Source organism: Plecotus auritus, assembly GCF_963455305.1.
Source record: "Plecotus auritus genome assembly, chromosome: 7".
In the NCBI taxonomy this organism is placed as follows: domain Eukaryota; kingdom Metazoa; phylum Chordata; class Mammalia; order Chiroptera; family Vespertilionidae; genus Plecotus; species Plecotus auritus.
The window spans coordinates 136,523,147-136,539,294 of NC_137774.1; the positions used below are offsets into that span (position 1 = coordinate 136,523,147).

A 16,148-nucleotide genomic window follows, 5' to 3' on the forward strand; every position below is an offset into this window, starting at 1 on the left:
GGACCAGGCCTGCAGAGGAGGGCAGTTAGGGGCAATCGGGCTGGCAGGGGAGCAGTTAGGCTTCGATCAGGCTGGCAGGGCAGTGGTTAGGGGGTGATCAGGCTGGCAGGCAGAAACGGTTAGGGGAAATCAGGCAGGCAGGCAAGTGGTTGGGAGCCAGCAGTCCTGGATTGTGAGAGGGATGTCTGACTGCCCATTTAGGCCCGATCCCACCTCAAGGGGTCCCAGATTGGAGAGTGTGCAGGCTGGGCTGAGGGACACCCTCCACCCCCGTGCACAAATTTTGTGCACTGGGCCTCTAGTGCAGATAATAATTGGAAAACTTGATACATTCAGTCCTTTATTTTGATTCAAAAGCACACCTGCTCTAGTGCTCACAGGCGTGCTCTCTCCCTCCCTCTCTCTCTCTCTCTCTCTCTCTCTCTCTCTCTCTCACACACACACACACACACACACACACACACACACACACACACTTGAAGGAAACTCTTTCTCCTAGATTCTAACCTCGAAGCAGAACTGTAGGTCTTCTTTATACACAAAGGCTATCTGCTCCTCAGATTTTCCAGTGATACATGTTAGGTCCATGCCAACAGGAGCCAGGCCAAGAGACGTGAGAGTTTAAGAAATTTTATTATATTCTCTCACAGTGCGCTGAGACTATTGTGTCAGTGTCAGTGTTACAGAATTTACCAGGCGACCGAAAAAACACACAGGGAGTACTCGGAGATCCAGAATAAACCCATTTATTTTCAGATGTACTAGTATAGTGACTCAGGGGGTCAGTTCTCCAAATCCTGAGTAAGTGAATATGGAGGAAGCTTTCTCTTTATACCCTTCAGTTTCTTTGTTTTCTATCTGTTCCCTAACTACCAGGCTTTTGTGGTGGGCTTCCACAGCCCCTCCTGAGTCAGTTAGAAAGGGAAGTTAGATTGTATCTAAGTGCCTGGTCTGGGTGGTGCCAGTGACCTCCCCCGTAGCTAAGCTGTTACATTCTTTGTTTATGGCCCCTCTGTAAATTGGGAGTAATTAGGAAAACAGGTCTTGCTAGACCAGATTGTTAAGAAAGGGACAGTGACTTAAATTATAGGCTATCAAGAATGTACATTAGGTTACTGGCACAGATTCAGATTGCTAGTACCCCCCCCCCCCCGGGCCCCCCAAATGTCTTATATTCCCCCTCACCAGCACCGAGGGAGTGTTTATGTTCTCTTATATATGGACTGGGTCAGGATTGCACCAGCCAGCTGGGTAGCTGCCTAAACAATAGGAAGTCCTTGGAAGATAGCACAACTCAGGCAAAGGGGAGCACCTGAGTCAGCTGGGGAGTGTATCTTATCTTCTGTAGGTGTAGGGTGTTTGCTTGAAGCTATGGGGAAAATTTATAACAATATATTTCAGAAAACATGTCCAAACAGGATAGGCCAAGGGTAGTGCATCCTAAAATAGGCATGCACTTCCACCCCCAGCCATGCATCTCCTTCCTCACAGGGACCACAATTCCCTGCTAAGTGAGCATGAAATTTAAAAAATGATTTCTCAACTGCTGTTTCTGTTGCTGACAATGTAAACAGTTTCTTGTTACTAAATTCTGAACTATCTTTCCTTTAGATATTTTTAAAAATATTAATGCTAATTTGAGAACTGTGGAAGTACCAGAACCCACTTCTTACCACCTTGATCTGGGACTAGGAATCTACAGGCAGGTCCCTGCTGACATTCTGTAGGCTGCTGTTAGAGTTTTGTTTGAACCTTCTTGATTTAGGATTCTTTTTTACTTATTTTTTATGGTACCTTACAAAAATCCAAAGACATGGCAAGTTAGAAAAGTGTAAACTCTTTCATGGGGGCTTAACATAATTTGTTCATTTGAAAATAGAACATGCTTTTTCAGGAAAAAATAGACTCTTTTTGCAATGATAACCATGAACATCTACTTACAGCTTTGTGACAAAGAATTTTTCCACCAGGGTTACTTAAAAACATAAAAATGGTCCTTGACTTACTGATAATCTGTTGTAAAAAGTGACTTTAAGGAGTTTTCATCATTTCAGTGCTGTTATTGTGCTTCATTTCTCTGTAAAAGTATAGGTAATAGAGCACAGACATCCACAGGTGCTTCTGTTTTATGTGGTTAAGAACTTCTTAAACCGTAAACACCCGAGGAAGATGGATGTTTGATAACAGCAGAGGGTTTATTTCAGCTCTTATTTACAACTCTTAATTGTTTTTCATTATTTTCATCATGTTTTTCATACTGGTTTTATGATTAATACTCCTTTGACCTAATTCATAAAGTGAAGAAAAGGGAAGAAAACTAGCTCTCTGTTGAGTATCTACCATGTGCCTGGCCCTCTACCAGATGCTTTTACATTTACATACATTACCATTTAGGAGCTTCTTTTCAGCAGAACTCCAGGGTTCGTGCTTGTACAACAAAGACACAAAAACCTGCAAATTTACATATAAAATCAAGTACCTCAAATCCAATTCAGTTTAAGGAACCACCTATTAAATTTCATTTTTCCCCAAAGAATGAGGGCTGACAAAGTTTTAAACTTCAAAATATAAAATTCAATTTTATTTCTTGATTCCAGTACAACTTCAGTTTCACAGGCGACTTTTGATCTTATTAATGTGAATCAATATCAAATTATTAATTTAGTTTTAAATATCAAATCATAGCCCTGGCTAGGTAGCTCAGTTGGTTAGAGTGTCATCCCAATATGCCAAGGTTGTGGGTTCGATCCGCAGTCAAGGCACATACAAGAATCAATCAATGAATGCATAAATAAGTGAAATACAAGTCAACCTCCCTCTCTCTCTCTCTCTCTCTCTCTCTCTCTCTCTCTCTCTCCCCCTTCTCTTTCTCTCCTTTTGCCCCCTCCCTTTTCCTCCATCCTTCCTTTCTTCTCTCTCTAAAAAAAAATCAATAAACAAATTTTTTTAATTAAATATCAAATCATGTAGTACTCTACTACCATATTTATCCATTAGGGTCCCTTTCTTTTTAAAAGGCATTGAACTTTTATTTAAGTAGCCATAATAGAATGTTTCCCTTAGTACAACTAGATATCCTATCTAATAAAAGAGTAATATGCAAATTGACCATCACTCCAACACACAAGATGGCCACCCCATGTGGTCAAAGATTGCCGCCACAAGATGGCCAGCAGCAGAGGGCAGTTGGGAGGGACCAGGCCTGCAAGGGAGGACAGTTGGGGGCGATCAGGCCTGCAGGGGAGGGCAGTTAGGGGTGACTGGGCCTGCAGGGGAAGGCAACTGGGAGGGACAAGGCCTGCAGGGGAGAGCAGTTGGGGGCGGCCAGGCCTGCAGGGGAGGGCAGTTACGAACAAAGCTTTTGGACTACATGGTCTGTCTAACGGAAATTGCCTGGCAAAGGTCACACCCATATTGGTGCTGTCTGTGGACTAAGATTCAATTTGCTGAATGATATAGAGCTCATATAGCCCTCTGAGAAAGGACTTTCTGAGACTGTCAGGGAGGATGAAGAAGCAAGTTTTAGGATGAATGACTCTTAGACTGCAAACAGGCTTCTTTCTCCGAAGATCAGCCAACGCTGATTTACAGCTTATCTTGGGTATAGAAAATGGAGTGAAGAGTGATGTGGTCAGAAAGCCTATTATGTGTGCTCGTAGACTTGACAGGGGTCTAGGATTTACAATAATTTAAATCTTATTTTTAAAAGGCAGATTTTAATTTGTTGATACTTATTTAAACAGGAACTTCCAGCAAGTCAATGCCAAGCATCCCACATTATCTACAAATAAATGAAATACTATTAATCAGCGATCAAGAATTTCTCCCATGCCATATAATGGATCAGCATTGGAAGTTCTATGTGGAGTGTGAGGAGCTAACATTCTAAAGCCTTGTTTTCTTAATAATGTATTAGGTATTTGTTCATATTATTAACTAACATTCATATTTCATCTTTGTGGTCTGGTGGGCCTATTTTAATACACACTTAAGATGTGTGTTTACAGTTGTAAGAAAAAAACATGACTTCAACTACTGAAGTCAGGTTAATACTTTTTTACCATTCAAATAAAGGCATTTAAAAAAAATCTTTATTTTTCAAAGTATTATATAGGCCCCTTTTCCCCTAATTAACCTCTTCCAGCCCCCTCCTGTCCCCGCTACCCCCAGGCCCTCACCATCCCATTGTCTGTGCCCATAGGTTATTCATATATGCATACAAGTTTACTGGTTGATCTCTTCCCATCTACCCTCCCCTGCCTTCCCTCTGAGGTTCAACTGTCTCTTCATGCTTCTGTGTCTCTGGGTCTATATTTGCTCACCAATTCAAATAAAGGCATTTTTGAAGTAAACCATATTGACTCTCTGGCTTTCTTTTTACCAACATAACTTTAAAACTAATCTTTTTATCAACACCTCTACCTTTGTATAAATAATAGTTATTCCTTAAGGGAAATAAGGATACAAGCAAGAGTGATCATTGATAAAGAAAAAAAAAAAAAGGCCTGGCTAAAGTGAATCTACTTCAAATAAGTCAAGTCCCAAGACCTTTCCCCATTTACTTTGAAATTTATCTTGAAATAAAAATTTGAAATTATTAAAGAGATTTATTTTAAGTTTTGTAAAATTTAGCGTAGATAGAATTGTAACTGTGCTGAGTCTTAGAACAAAAACATGAATCAAGTGTTGATTTGGGGCTGATTATTTTAACTAGGATGTAATTCATCTTTGACATTTGCTACATTTTCATGAAGGTTTTTTTTAAAGAGATATATTCAAGAGCATTGTAAGTTTTCTCAAGGGTCTGTCTTAATCCTTTGATAACCATATTATTATTCACTTATTCATCATCATCCCAGACTCCCAAATAAACTTCACTTATTCGATATCATCCTAGACTCCCAAATAAACTCTGTGGCCTAATTATATATCCCTTCTCTCTCATTTGAGAAGTCAAAATTGCAATTAAAATTACTCTAGCAGTGCTAGAATTTTGAGGGAAGGTAGAGAGGAGATAGGATGGTGTTTTTTATATTTCTTATTTTAATTTTTTTTTAATATATTTTATTGATTTTTTACAGAGAGGAAGGAAGAGGGATAGAGAGTTAGAAACATCGATGAGAGAGAAACATCGATCAGCTGCCTCCTGCACACCCCCTACCGGGGATGTGCCCGCAACCAAGTTACGTGCCCTTGACCGGAATCGAACCTGGGACCTTTCAGTCCACAGGCTGACTCTCTATCCACTGAGCCAAACCGGTTTTGGCTATATTTCTTATTTTAAGTGTATAGAATTTAAATACATCATTAACAGTTACCTGTGAGGAGAAAAATTAATGGGGCTGGGGATCTAAGGGGAAAGAAAGAGTTTTAACTACATGGACCCTTTGGCAAATTTTGAATGGGTTCTATGTGTGTGTTCTTTCTATTCAGATACAAATTTTAAGTTTCTGAAAAGAAAGCACCTGGAATATTTACCTATTAATAAAAGTATAAAGACACTAGAGGCCCATTGCACGAAGAGATGCGTTCAATAGGCCTTCCTTCCCTTGGCTTCCAGCACTGGTTTTCCTCCGGCACTCGGGACCCAGGCCTTCGCTTCGGCTGGAGTCTGCCTTCTTCTTCTTTGCTGCAGGCTCTAGCCAGAGACTGCCGTCTTCGCTGCAGACTCAGGAGTCTGCAGTCTTCTTTGTCTTCGCTGTGGCCAGAGTGCCGCTCCTATAGATCCCTTCGCCCCCCACCCTTCATAGCAGGCGTCTTGCTCCGCCCGGCCACTCTGCGCCTGGAGCAGCTGGGCAGCCGACATATTTGTCCTAATTTGCATATTCCCTCCTGATTGGCTGTTGGGCATAGTGGAGTGATGGTCAATTTGCATGTTTCTATTTTATTAGTGTAGATAGTAGATCATTTTATTTTTCTTCTTTTGAGAGTCCATTGAAAATGTTCAGTATAGAATAAGACTTCAAGTTGTAATGTTTGAGAACTGAAAAGAGTTTCATTAGCCTATATAATAAAAGGCTAATATGCAAATCGACTGAATGGCGTAACAACTGGTTACTATGATGTGCACTGACCACCAGGTCAACATAGGAGCTGTCCCCTGGTGGTCAGTGCACTACCACAGGGGGAGCACCGCTTAGCCAGAAGCTGGGCTCATGGCTGGCGAGCACAGCAGTGGTGGCAGGAGCCTCTCCTGCCTCCGAGGTAGCACTAAGGACCCCTTGGGGATGTCCGACTGCCTGCGGGGAGCAGGCTTAAGCTGGCAGGTGGACATCCCCCAAGGGGTCCTGGACTGCAAGAGGGCACAGGCTGGGCTGAGAGACACTCCCTGATCCCTAGTGCACAAATGTCGTACACCAGGCCTCTAGTTCCATCATAATTTTCTTAGACTATTCCATTATCCTAATTCTTGAATAGTTTACATGATGTGGTCTATTTGGCTTTTATTACTTAAGGATATATTTAAAACATGGGTCCTTTGGGAATATATGTACTAACATGGAACTTGTACATGTAAGTAAATGAAAGATGCAAATTGTTAGGAAATGTTTAAAACAAATACTGGTTTTAAATGAATAAAAATTATATGCCTTTGAGTGCATGTATAAAAATAACCATATAAATCTATAATAATAAAAGCATAATATGTTAATTAGACTGGACGTCCTTCCAGACCACCTTCCAGACAAAGCCAGGGCTGCGAACTCCTGGGTGCCTGCCAGTGGCTGGAGTGAAGCCTGGGCCCTGGGTGCCAGAGAGAAGCTGGTGCCGACAGCTGGAGGAAGGAAGGCCTACTCTTGCACGAATTTCGTGCATTGGGCCTCTAGTATGCATATATTTATATTATGTATGCTATATGTACTTTATAAGCTATGAAATGTGTATTTGTATAAGTGTGTAGGAGGGTAGGGTATGTTGAGTAAAAGGTCTGGAATGCTGCAAATAAAACTATGCAATGATGGTCCCTAAGGATATTTTTGTAATTTTATTTTTCAGTTACAGTTGACATTCAATATTATATTAGTTTCAGGTGTACAACATAGTGATTAGACATTTATATAACTTACAAAGTGACCACTCCATAAGTCTGGTACCCCCTGCCACCATACATAATTATCATATTATTGACTGTATTCCCTGTGCTGTAGCTTACATCCCCAGGACTATTTTATAGTTGCCAATTTGGGCTTCTTAATCCCTGGTGAAAGCATACTTTCGCAGTTTACTTTCAACTTAAAAAACACACACCAAATTGCTTTTGTAATTTAAAAATATATTTTTAAGAACAAGTTTAAAAGCAGATATTTTATTTAGTGATTATAATTTACAAAAGCCATACATTCTAAATTTATACTACAAGAAATCTTGCAATTCTAATTTTTCATTTTAGTGATCAAATCCTTACACTTAATTTTCTAAGCCCATTTAAAATTTTATATACCAACTGGAAGCTGACATAACACCTAGGGCCCTGAGGCACACTGAGTATGGCCCAAACTACTCCAGTTAGGGTTCAGGTACAGAAAGCCACCTGACCCCAGGTCATGCAGGAGAGAAGACTGGGCAATTTGGGGATTTGCTAGATGTGTTGCCTATTCTGAGTTCTAAATGAAACCCTCAAGCTTCTGACCCTAAGCCATATAAGGGACTTCAGGGAGTATCTAAAAATCCAGTCTTCTGCTTGATACTTCATCCTTCCCATAAAACTCACTTCTTGAACACCTCCAGATACTCCTTACTCACCAAGGAAGCCTATTCCTTACCATCACTCCGTAAGGTAGTCCTCGGTGTTAGAAAGCTGGAAACCCAATGTCATAATCCTGTTATAAAAATTATAAAATAAAACTTCCTTTTAAGGCTTGAATTACTATGGTACAGGCTTCCATGGCCTGATGGCTGATGTCCAAGCATACGTCTTGTCCTTTTCTCTGTTTCTTTTCATTCAGTCCCTTCCACTTCCCCTCCTGGTTTCAGTCCTTTATCAGTGCCTGTTTACACAATGTGCATCAGCAATCCTAACCCACCCCCATTTTTCCTTATACAAACCTGTGACACACCATGCCAAATTATTCTTCTTAAAGATCTATTTTACTTCCCTGCTGCTTCAAGAGGAAAATCTAGGTCTAACATTCAAGGACTCCTACTCTGTGATCATATATAACCTTCCAGCTTCATGTCCCAGTCATCTTTAACTTTAACTCATAAGCATTTTTCATCCCTGTTATGGGATGAATTGTGTCTCCTCAAAAGTTGTATGTTGAGCCCAGCCTGTGTGGTTCAGTGGTTGAGCATTGACCTATGAAACAGGAGGTCACAGTTTGATTCCTGGTCCGGGCACATGCCTAGATTACAGGCTCAGTCCCCATTAGGGGGTGTACAGGAGGCAGCCGGTCAATGATTCTCTCTCATCACTGATGTTTCTATCTCTCCCTCTCCCTTCCTCTCCAAAATCAATATATATATATATATATATATATATATATATATATATATATATATATATATATATATATATATTTAAATTCATATATTTGAAGTTCCAATCACCAGCACCTCAAAATGTGACTGTATTTGGAGATAGGGCCTTTAAAGGGGTGATTAAGTTAGAATAAGGCTGCGCCTAATTCAATTTGACTGTTGTCCTTACATGAAGAAATTTAGTCACACAAAAGGACCTCAGGGATGCCCCTGCACAGATAGAAGACTGTGAGGACACAGTGAAAAGGTAGCCATCTGCAAAACAGGGAGAGAGGCCTCAGAATGAAATCAGCCCTGCTGCGACTCCTTGATCTTGGACTTCTACCCTCCAGAACTGTGAGAATAACTTCCTGTTGTTTAAGCCACCCAACCCTAGCAAACTAATACAATCTCTAAATATTCCTTACATTTGCTTATACTACCTAGAATGTTCCTTCTCCTCCTGCTCATATATGTTTTCCTTATTCTTTGAGCCCTCTCTTCTTGCATGAACTCTTGTGTTGCTTTCTCAGACCACCCAAATCCAAGCACTTAATACCAACTGCTTGGTAGTTATTAGTTTTCTCTTCATGGCATATCTCCCCCAAGTAACTGGAAAACTTGTCATGATCACATTTAGGGTTATACACTGTGTGTTTCCTATAAAATATCTCTCACATACTAGATGCTCAAGAAATATCAGTCAGTTAGGGTGTTTTCAAGTACAATAACAAAACCCTACTCAAAATGACTTCAGCAATAAGGACAACACATTATTTTACACAGTCCAGAGGTAGGAACTTCAGGATTGGTTAATTCTTCCACTCAACAATGTGATTACGTTTCTGTCTTTCTTCCAGCTCCCTTCCCAGTGCCAAGATGGCTCTGCTGTTACAGGCAGGTGTACATGCAGGATTCACATCATTACAAGAAGAAAGGAGCCCTAACCGGTTTGGCTCAGTGGATAGAGTGTCGGCCTGCGGACTGAAGGGTCCCAGGTTTGATTCTGGTCAAGGGCATGTACCTTGGTTGCAGGCACATCCCCAGTAGGAGGTGTGCAGGAGGCAGCTGATCAATATTTCTCTCTCATCGATGTTTCTAACTCTCTATCCCTCTCCCTTCCTCTCTGTAAAAAATCAATAAAATATATTTTAAAAAGAGAAGAAGAAAGGAAACATTTTCTTTCAATGTACATCCTTTGGGAATAAACCTTTCCTGAATATCACCACCACCCCAGAAAATTGCCCATTGTCTCAGAATTGTACCATCTGCGTGTTCCTTAATCAGTTACTAACAGGGAAGCGGGTTTACCTTGATTGGCTGAGAGAAGTAAGTACATCCCCATGTGCAAGAGAGTAGTCAGCTGTATAGACTTCAGGCTGCCAGTAAAGAAAATAAAAAACAAAACACCATGTGTGTGTGGGGGAAGGGTTGGGTGAGAACTTATATTTATTGAACACTTAATATATACTAGTCATTGGTATAGGCTCTTTCAATGTTTTAACTCATTTAATCCTCACCACACCCTATGAAGTAAGAAATAGTATCCCTATTTTATAGATGAGGAAATAGAGATACAGGATGAAGTAACTTGACCCAAAGTCACACAGCTTCCAAGTGCTGGAATTAAACCTGGTAATCTGGCTTCAGGTTCACACTGTGATGTACCATATATTTCTCTCAACCAATATAACTGCCTGAAAATATATATTAAATGTTGAAAACAGTGTCAACATCATTCTGAGTGATGATGACACTATTAGCTCCTTCCAACATACACATTCTGAGGGAGTCAGTGTTTGCTCATTTTTGTGAATGACAGGCAATCTGGGAAGATGGTGATACTCATTGGTGGGTAATGGAATGTAGACGTCTTACTGGACAAGTTTCAGGATGAACACATTGGTATCTGCTCGTGGGCTCTCTTTTTCAATCTAGGGAGTTCCAGGTATAAAGAATGAGTCAAGCTTATTCATCTGAGATATTGCCTAAACTCAATTTTCCTGGAGACTATCCTGTTTGTTAATCCTCACCTGAGAATATTGTTCCATTGATTTTTAGGGGAATAAAAGAGAGAGGGAAAGACAGAGAGAAACATCTATGTGAGAGAAACATAGATTGGTTGCCTCCTGCTTGATCCCTGACCAGGGGCTGGGTCTGGGCTGGGGAGGAGTCTGCAACCAAGATGTGCCCTTTGACCAGAATTGAACCTGGGACCCTTTGGTCTGCAGGCTGACACTCTATCCACTGAGCCAAACCAGCTCGGGCTATCCTGTTCTTTTTAAGTTAATGCATGTGCCCATAGGACCTAGATTTTAAGTCTCTTTGGATTTTCAGTTCTCAGCACATGACCTCCACATTTGTTTCACTGGATTCCCTTTCCTTCTATTTTCCTCATCTCATTTTTTAAAAATATATATATTTTATTGAATTTTTACAGAGAGAAAGGGAAAGGGATAGAGAGTTAGAAACATCGATGAGAGAGAAACATCGATCAGCTGCCTCCTGCACACCTTCTACTGGGGATGTGCCCGCAACCAAGGTACATGCCCTTGACTGGTATCAAACCTGGGACCCTTGAGTCCGCAGGCCGATGCTCTATCCACTGAGCCAAACCGGTTAGGGCTCCTCATCTCATTTTTGTTGAAGCCTATTTTACAGGAAACCAGGAATATATCTTTCTTAAATACATAAAGGCCAAGAAATGTGGTAAGTTTCTGCTTAACCTCGATCATCATCTTCTCACATCCCTATTTCCTTTCCCACCTAAATAAGAGGTACAGAATTTGAGGCCATGTTAGATCAACTCAGCCTGTCAAGTACAGGCTGCATGGTTAACCTCTAAATTCCTTGGACAAATTTTAAGTTCACATTCCTTCATTTTGGCTACTTTGACGGGGCTTTAAAATAGAAACAATAGATGCAGACATTTGAAGCTGTAATGTGAATAGTGGTACTTGTAAAGGTACAGGCAGTTAACATTTCTGGCTCAAGACACCTGGATGAGATATGAAGTTGGGTCCTGTCCCTTCAAAGCTGGAGGCAAGGAAGTGGTAAGGGGAGTTTCCTAGCTGGGGGGTGAGCCTCACCCATCACCCAACACCTGCATCTCAGCACAGCCTCTTTGTTCTGTTCATTATCTGTCATGAAAAGATTAAATAGAACAAAACAAAAACTGTCTTTGTGTTAAAATGGCCCCAAAAGATATGCTGGTGATGGAAATGAAGAGGTTTAAGAAAATGTTGGTTCTTAGTGCTCCGACCCCAAAAGAGAGATATCCAAGACGTATAAAGGGCAGGCAGTTAAATCTGGAAGAGCCCAGCTCTGTGCCACAAATGATTTTATGTGCCGTAATGCCCCTAGCTCCCTGGGATTGTGGCCCTCCTTTACTTTTAGCGGCCAAATGGGGTGACTCGAGCCCTTTAGTCAACACACAGGGCAAAAGCCTCTAACCTCCCCCACTTTAGGTACCCTGGTTTCTCTACATAGTCCCAAGAATAGACTTATGCTCTCCCATTGTAGCTTCTTTTCTATGAAAAAATCCATTGGCCTGCTGGTCAGCTCAGTCCCTGGTCATTGCTCTCAGCTCTCAGCACAGCCATCACTGTGCGGTCACCACCTCCCACATGCCCCTGCCCCATGCTGATCCCACCCCACCTGGGCCTTTCCCAAAGCACCATGCAGCCCAGCTGTTGTGGAGCAGGAGCAGGCTTCCGGGAAGGCTTGGTAGTAAAGGGGAAGGAGTTACAGCACAGCACATGACTTAGAAATGACTGAACACGGCCTCTCCCGCAGGGACTCAGTCCTTGATGATGTTCCCTTCAGACGCGGCCTTGGTTGAGGTGTATAGGAGAGTAGATATGAGTGCAGGCTCTAGGCTGACATCCTAGCTCTCCAACTCACTAGTTATGGAAACTTGTGACCCTCTTAGGTCTCATTCCATGTACGTACCTTCCTCTTAAGGTGTTTGTGAGGCTTTAATAAGACAATCTGTGTAAAGTGAGCAGCCCACTGGCTGGCACATAGTGGTTACTCAATAAATCATATATGTTGTTATGAGAAGTTGCTCAGTCTCCCCTAGTTCTCTCTAAACCTCTGATTAACAACCCTGCTGCATCACTCACACATGCATTACACCCCTGTGCCCATTACAGCAGAATCTTTCAGAGTAACTTTGGGCATCAGTAATTGCTTAAGCTCCCCAGGTGATTCTAATGTGCAGCCAGGCTGAAAACCACTTCTATAGATTCTTTCCACATCTTCCCCTTCTCTCTCTCTCTCTCCTGGGCCACCCATCACCTTTTTCCAGGCCTGCCATAGGAAGTCAAAATTCTCCTATGTTTCCCCCTATTTTATTATATAATAAAGATGTAATATGCAAATCATCGTTACACTGTGAAGTGTAACGACCGACCACATAATGACCGGATCACAGATCAGCAGGAGGGTGGGGCGGCGAGCTACAAGCGGGTGGCAGAGAGCTACAGGAGGGGGCAGGGTAGCAAGCTATGGGGGGGGGGGAGGGGAGAGGAGCTACAGGAGGGCCGGGCAGCGGGCAGAGAGCTATTGGAAGGTGGCAGCGAGCTACTAGCGCACAGATTCGTGTGCAGGGGTACTAGTTTTATTATAAGCATACCATTTGGCTCTCTGTGACTCACCCCTGCCCACCTAGGCTTTGCCCAGGGGGCCTCAGCTTTCTCATTATTAAAATACTAGAAGCCCGGTACACGAAATTCATGCACAGAGGAAGGGGCCCCCTAAGCCCAGTCTGCACCCTCTCCAATCCAGGACCCCTTGGGGGATGTCCTACTGCCAGGATTGGGCCTAAACTGGCAGTTGGACATCCCTCTTACAATCCTGGACCACTGGCTCCTAATCGCTCACCTGCCTGCCGGCCTGATTGCCCCTAACTGCCCGCCCTGCCGACCTGGTCACCCCCAACTGACCCCCCCCAGCCTGGTTGCCCCCAACTTCCCCCCCACCAACCTAGTCAACCCTCACTGCCCTCCCTGCCAACCTAATCAACCCCACTGCCCCCCGGCCAGCCTGGTCACCCCCAACTGCCCCGCCGCCCCCGCTGGCCTGGTTGCCCCATGCAGCCTGCTGTTCAGTTGTTTGGTTCTCCCTCACTATCACCCCTGCCGGCCTGGTCACCCCACGCAGCCTGCTTGTTCAGTCGTTTGGTTGTCCCTCACTATCCCCCCTGCTGGCCTGGTCACCCCACGTAACCTCCTTGTTCAGTCGTTTGGTTCTCCCTCACTATCTTCCCTGCCGGCCTGGTCGCCCCACGCAGCCTCCTTGTTCAGTCGTTTGGTCACCCCTCACTAACCCCCCTGCCGGCCTGGTTGTAGGCAGCCATCTTGTGAGGGTGTGAGGGTCAATTTGCATATTACCTCTTTATTACATAGGATTCGTGTAGTGTTGTCTGCTCTAGCCATCCTATCTAATAAAAGAGTAATATGCAAATTGACCATCACACCAAGACACAAGATGGCCACCCCCATGTGGTCAAAGATGGCTGCCCCCATGTGGACACAAGATGGCCTGCAGGGGAGGGCAGTTTGGGAAGTTAGGGGTGACCAGGCCAGCAGAGGAGGGCAGTTAGGGGGGACCAGGCCTGCAGGGGAGGGCAGTTGGGGGGATCAGGCCTACAGGGGAGGGCAGTTGGGGGAGACCAGGACAGCAAGGGAGGGCAGTTAGGGGGGGACCCAGGCCTGCAGGGGAGGGTGGTTGGGGGGGACACAGGCCTGCAGGGGAGAGCAGTTGGGGGGTCCAGGCCTGCAGGGGACAGCAGTTGGGGGGGACCACGCCTTCAGGGGAGGGCAGTTGGGAGCCAGCAGTCCTGGATTGTGAGAGGGCGGTTGGACATTCCTCAAGGGGTCCCAGATTGGAGAGGGCGCAGGCTGGGCTGAGGGACAACCTCCCCCGCTCCCCGTGCATGAATTTCGTGCACTGGGCCTCTAGTGAAGTATAAGAGATTACATTCAGTTGCTTCAAGTAACACTTTTTTTTTTCACAATAGAGAAAGTGACTCTAGTTCTCCCCAAACTGAGTTATTGTATAAGTCCCTGCACATGTCCCTTTCAGACTAGGGGATCAAGGATCCCAGCTGTGGGACACAAGGAGCTGGAAGCCACTGGAGCACAACCTAGCAGTACGTAGAGTCTCTAACACAGTGCTGCCGGTCTCAGGGCACTTACAGCCTTGGCTCACACTAGGATCCCCTGAGGAGCTTTCACCCCTGGCCCATGCATGGTCTTTTGTCCCAGTCAGTTGGCTCTTAGCATCCCGTCTTGTTGGTTAGTTACGTCCTGGGTGCAGGGACTACCTCTGTAGCTATAGTGTCTTTCTTGGAGGCCAGGGACTGTGACTTATATCTCTTTGCATCCTCAACTCAAGCAACACATTTTCATTAACAGTGTTGACTTTTGGCCATGGTGCTGGGTTGAATAAGGTCCCTCCAAAATTCATGTATATGCATATATAATCAAGTTAAAATGAGGCCGTACTGGATTAGAGTGGCCATAAATCCAATGTCTTGTATTCTTTATAGAAGAGAGAAGTTTGGACACAGAGGAGACACAGGAAAAGAAGGCCCAGCAATGGTGGAGGCAGAGATTGAAATGAAGCAGCTGCAAGAAGGAACACCAAGGATGGGCAGCAACCACCACAAGCTCAGAGGCAGAGGAGTCTTCCTTTCAGAAGGATCATAGCCCTGCCAGCACCTTGGTTTCAGGCTTCCGGCCTCCACAACCATGAAAGAATACATTTCTGCTGTTGTAAGTCACCCAGTTTGGGGAGTTTGTTACAGCAGCCCTAGGAAACTCCCCTGGGAATGCTGAGATGCTGTGGTACTTAGCAGAGGCCTTCTGGGGCCACCATCCAGCCTTGGGCAACTGCTTTCTGAAGGTGCTGATCAGAGCGTGGTTTCAAGGGAAGGAAAGGGCTAAGTGAAGGTAGTGGGTGGACAGGACAGGGAGAGAGCTGGGTATGGTCTGAGTGTAGAACAATCTAAAACAAAGTTTACAGAATTGATGTTAATGGTGTTTTTAAAGTCCCATCATAGACACAGTTCTCTTTATGACAAAAAGGTTGGTCTGGGAGTTGGAGATAGTAGAGCAAGTGAGTTAAATGGATAACCACTTTATGATATGATATATTCAAAATGATAAAATGGACCTAGTTGGGAGTGTGTGTGTGTGGATTTCCTGGCAGCCTTCCTGAGATACCTGGAGGCCCACGTGTGAGCCGCTGCTGGTGGCTGGTGAACCATTTGGATTCCAGTCCTGGAGGCCTCAGTTTCTCAGTTGTTAACAGCATGGACACCAGGATAGACTTCCCGCTCTGGGTTCTGGCCTTCCACTTACTGGCAAATTATTTCACCTCACTTGCCTCCCTCTCCCCATCTGTAAAATCAGGCACCTCCCTCCTAACACTGTAAGGACGAAAGAGTTAATCTGCATAAATTGCTTAGAATAGCACCATTGATGGATAATAGAAGCCTCGGTGGTTTTTGTCATTATCATCACCATCGCCATCATCACCATGATGTGCAAATGAGGGAGACCAGAGGAGTGAATTAGTGACTTTTAATGACTCGTCCTGAGAGAGGAGTTACCACTGGGAAAAAGATGAGTGCAAAACTAGCCATTTGCTTGAAAATAAGCCTGTAAAATGGATATTACTTGCTC

General features: G+C 43.8%; 1 protein-coding gene across 1 annotated transcript in view; it reads left to right on the forward strand.

The window, feature by feature from the left end:
- The window catches only part of ANKRD31 (ankyrin repeat domain 31), a 110,708-nt gene extending 106,354 nt beyond the window's left edge, over positions 1 to 4,354 (forward strand). The window contains exon 23 of the mRNA XM_080677477.1: positions 3,744 to 4,354. Coding sequence (XP_080533603.1) covers positions 3,744 to 3,889 — 146 coding nt within the window. The 3' untranslated portion in view covers positions 3,890 to 4,354. The remainder of the gene's footprint in view (positions 1 to 3,743) is intronic.
- Positions 4,355 to 16,148: the final 11,794 nt, after the last annotated feature.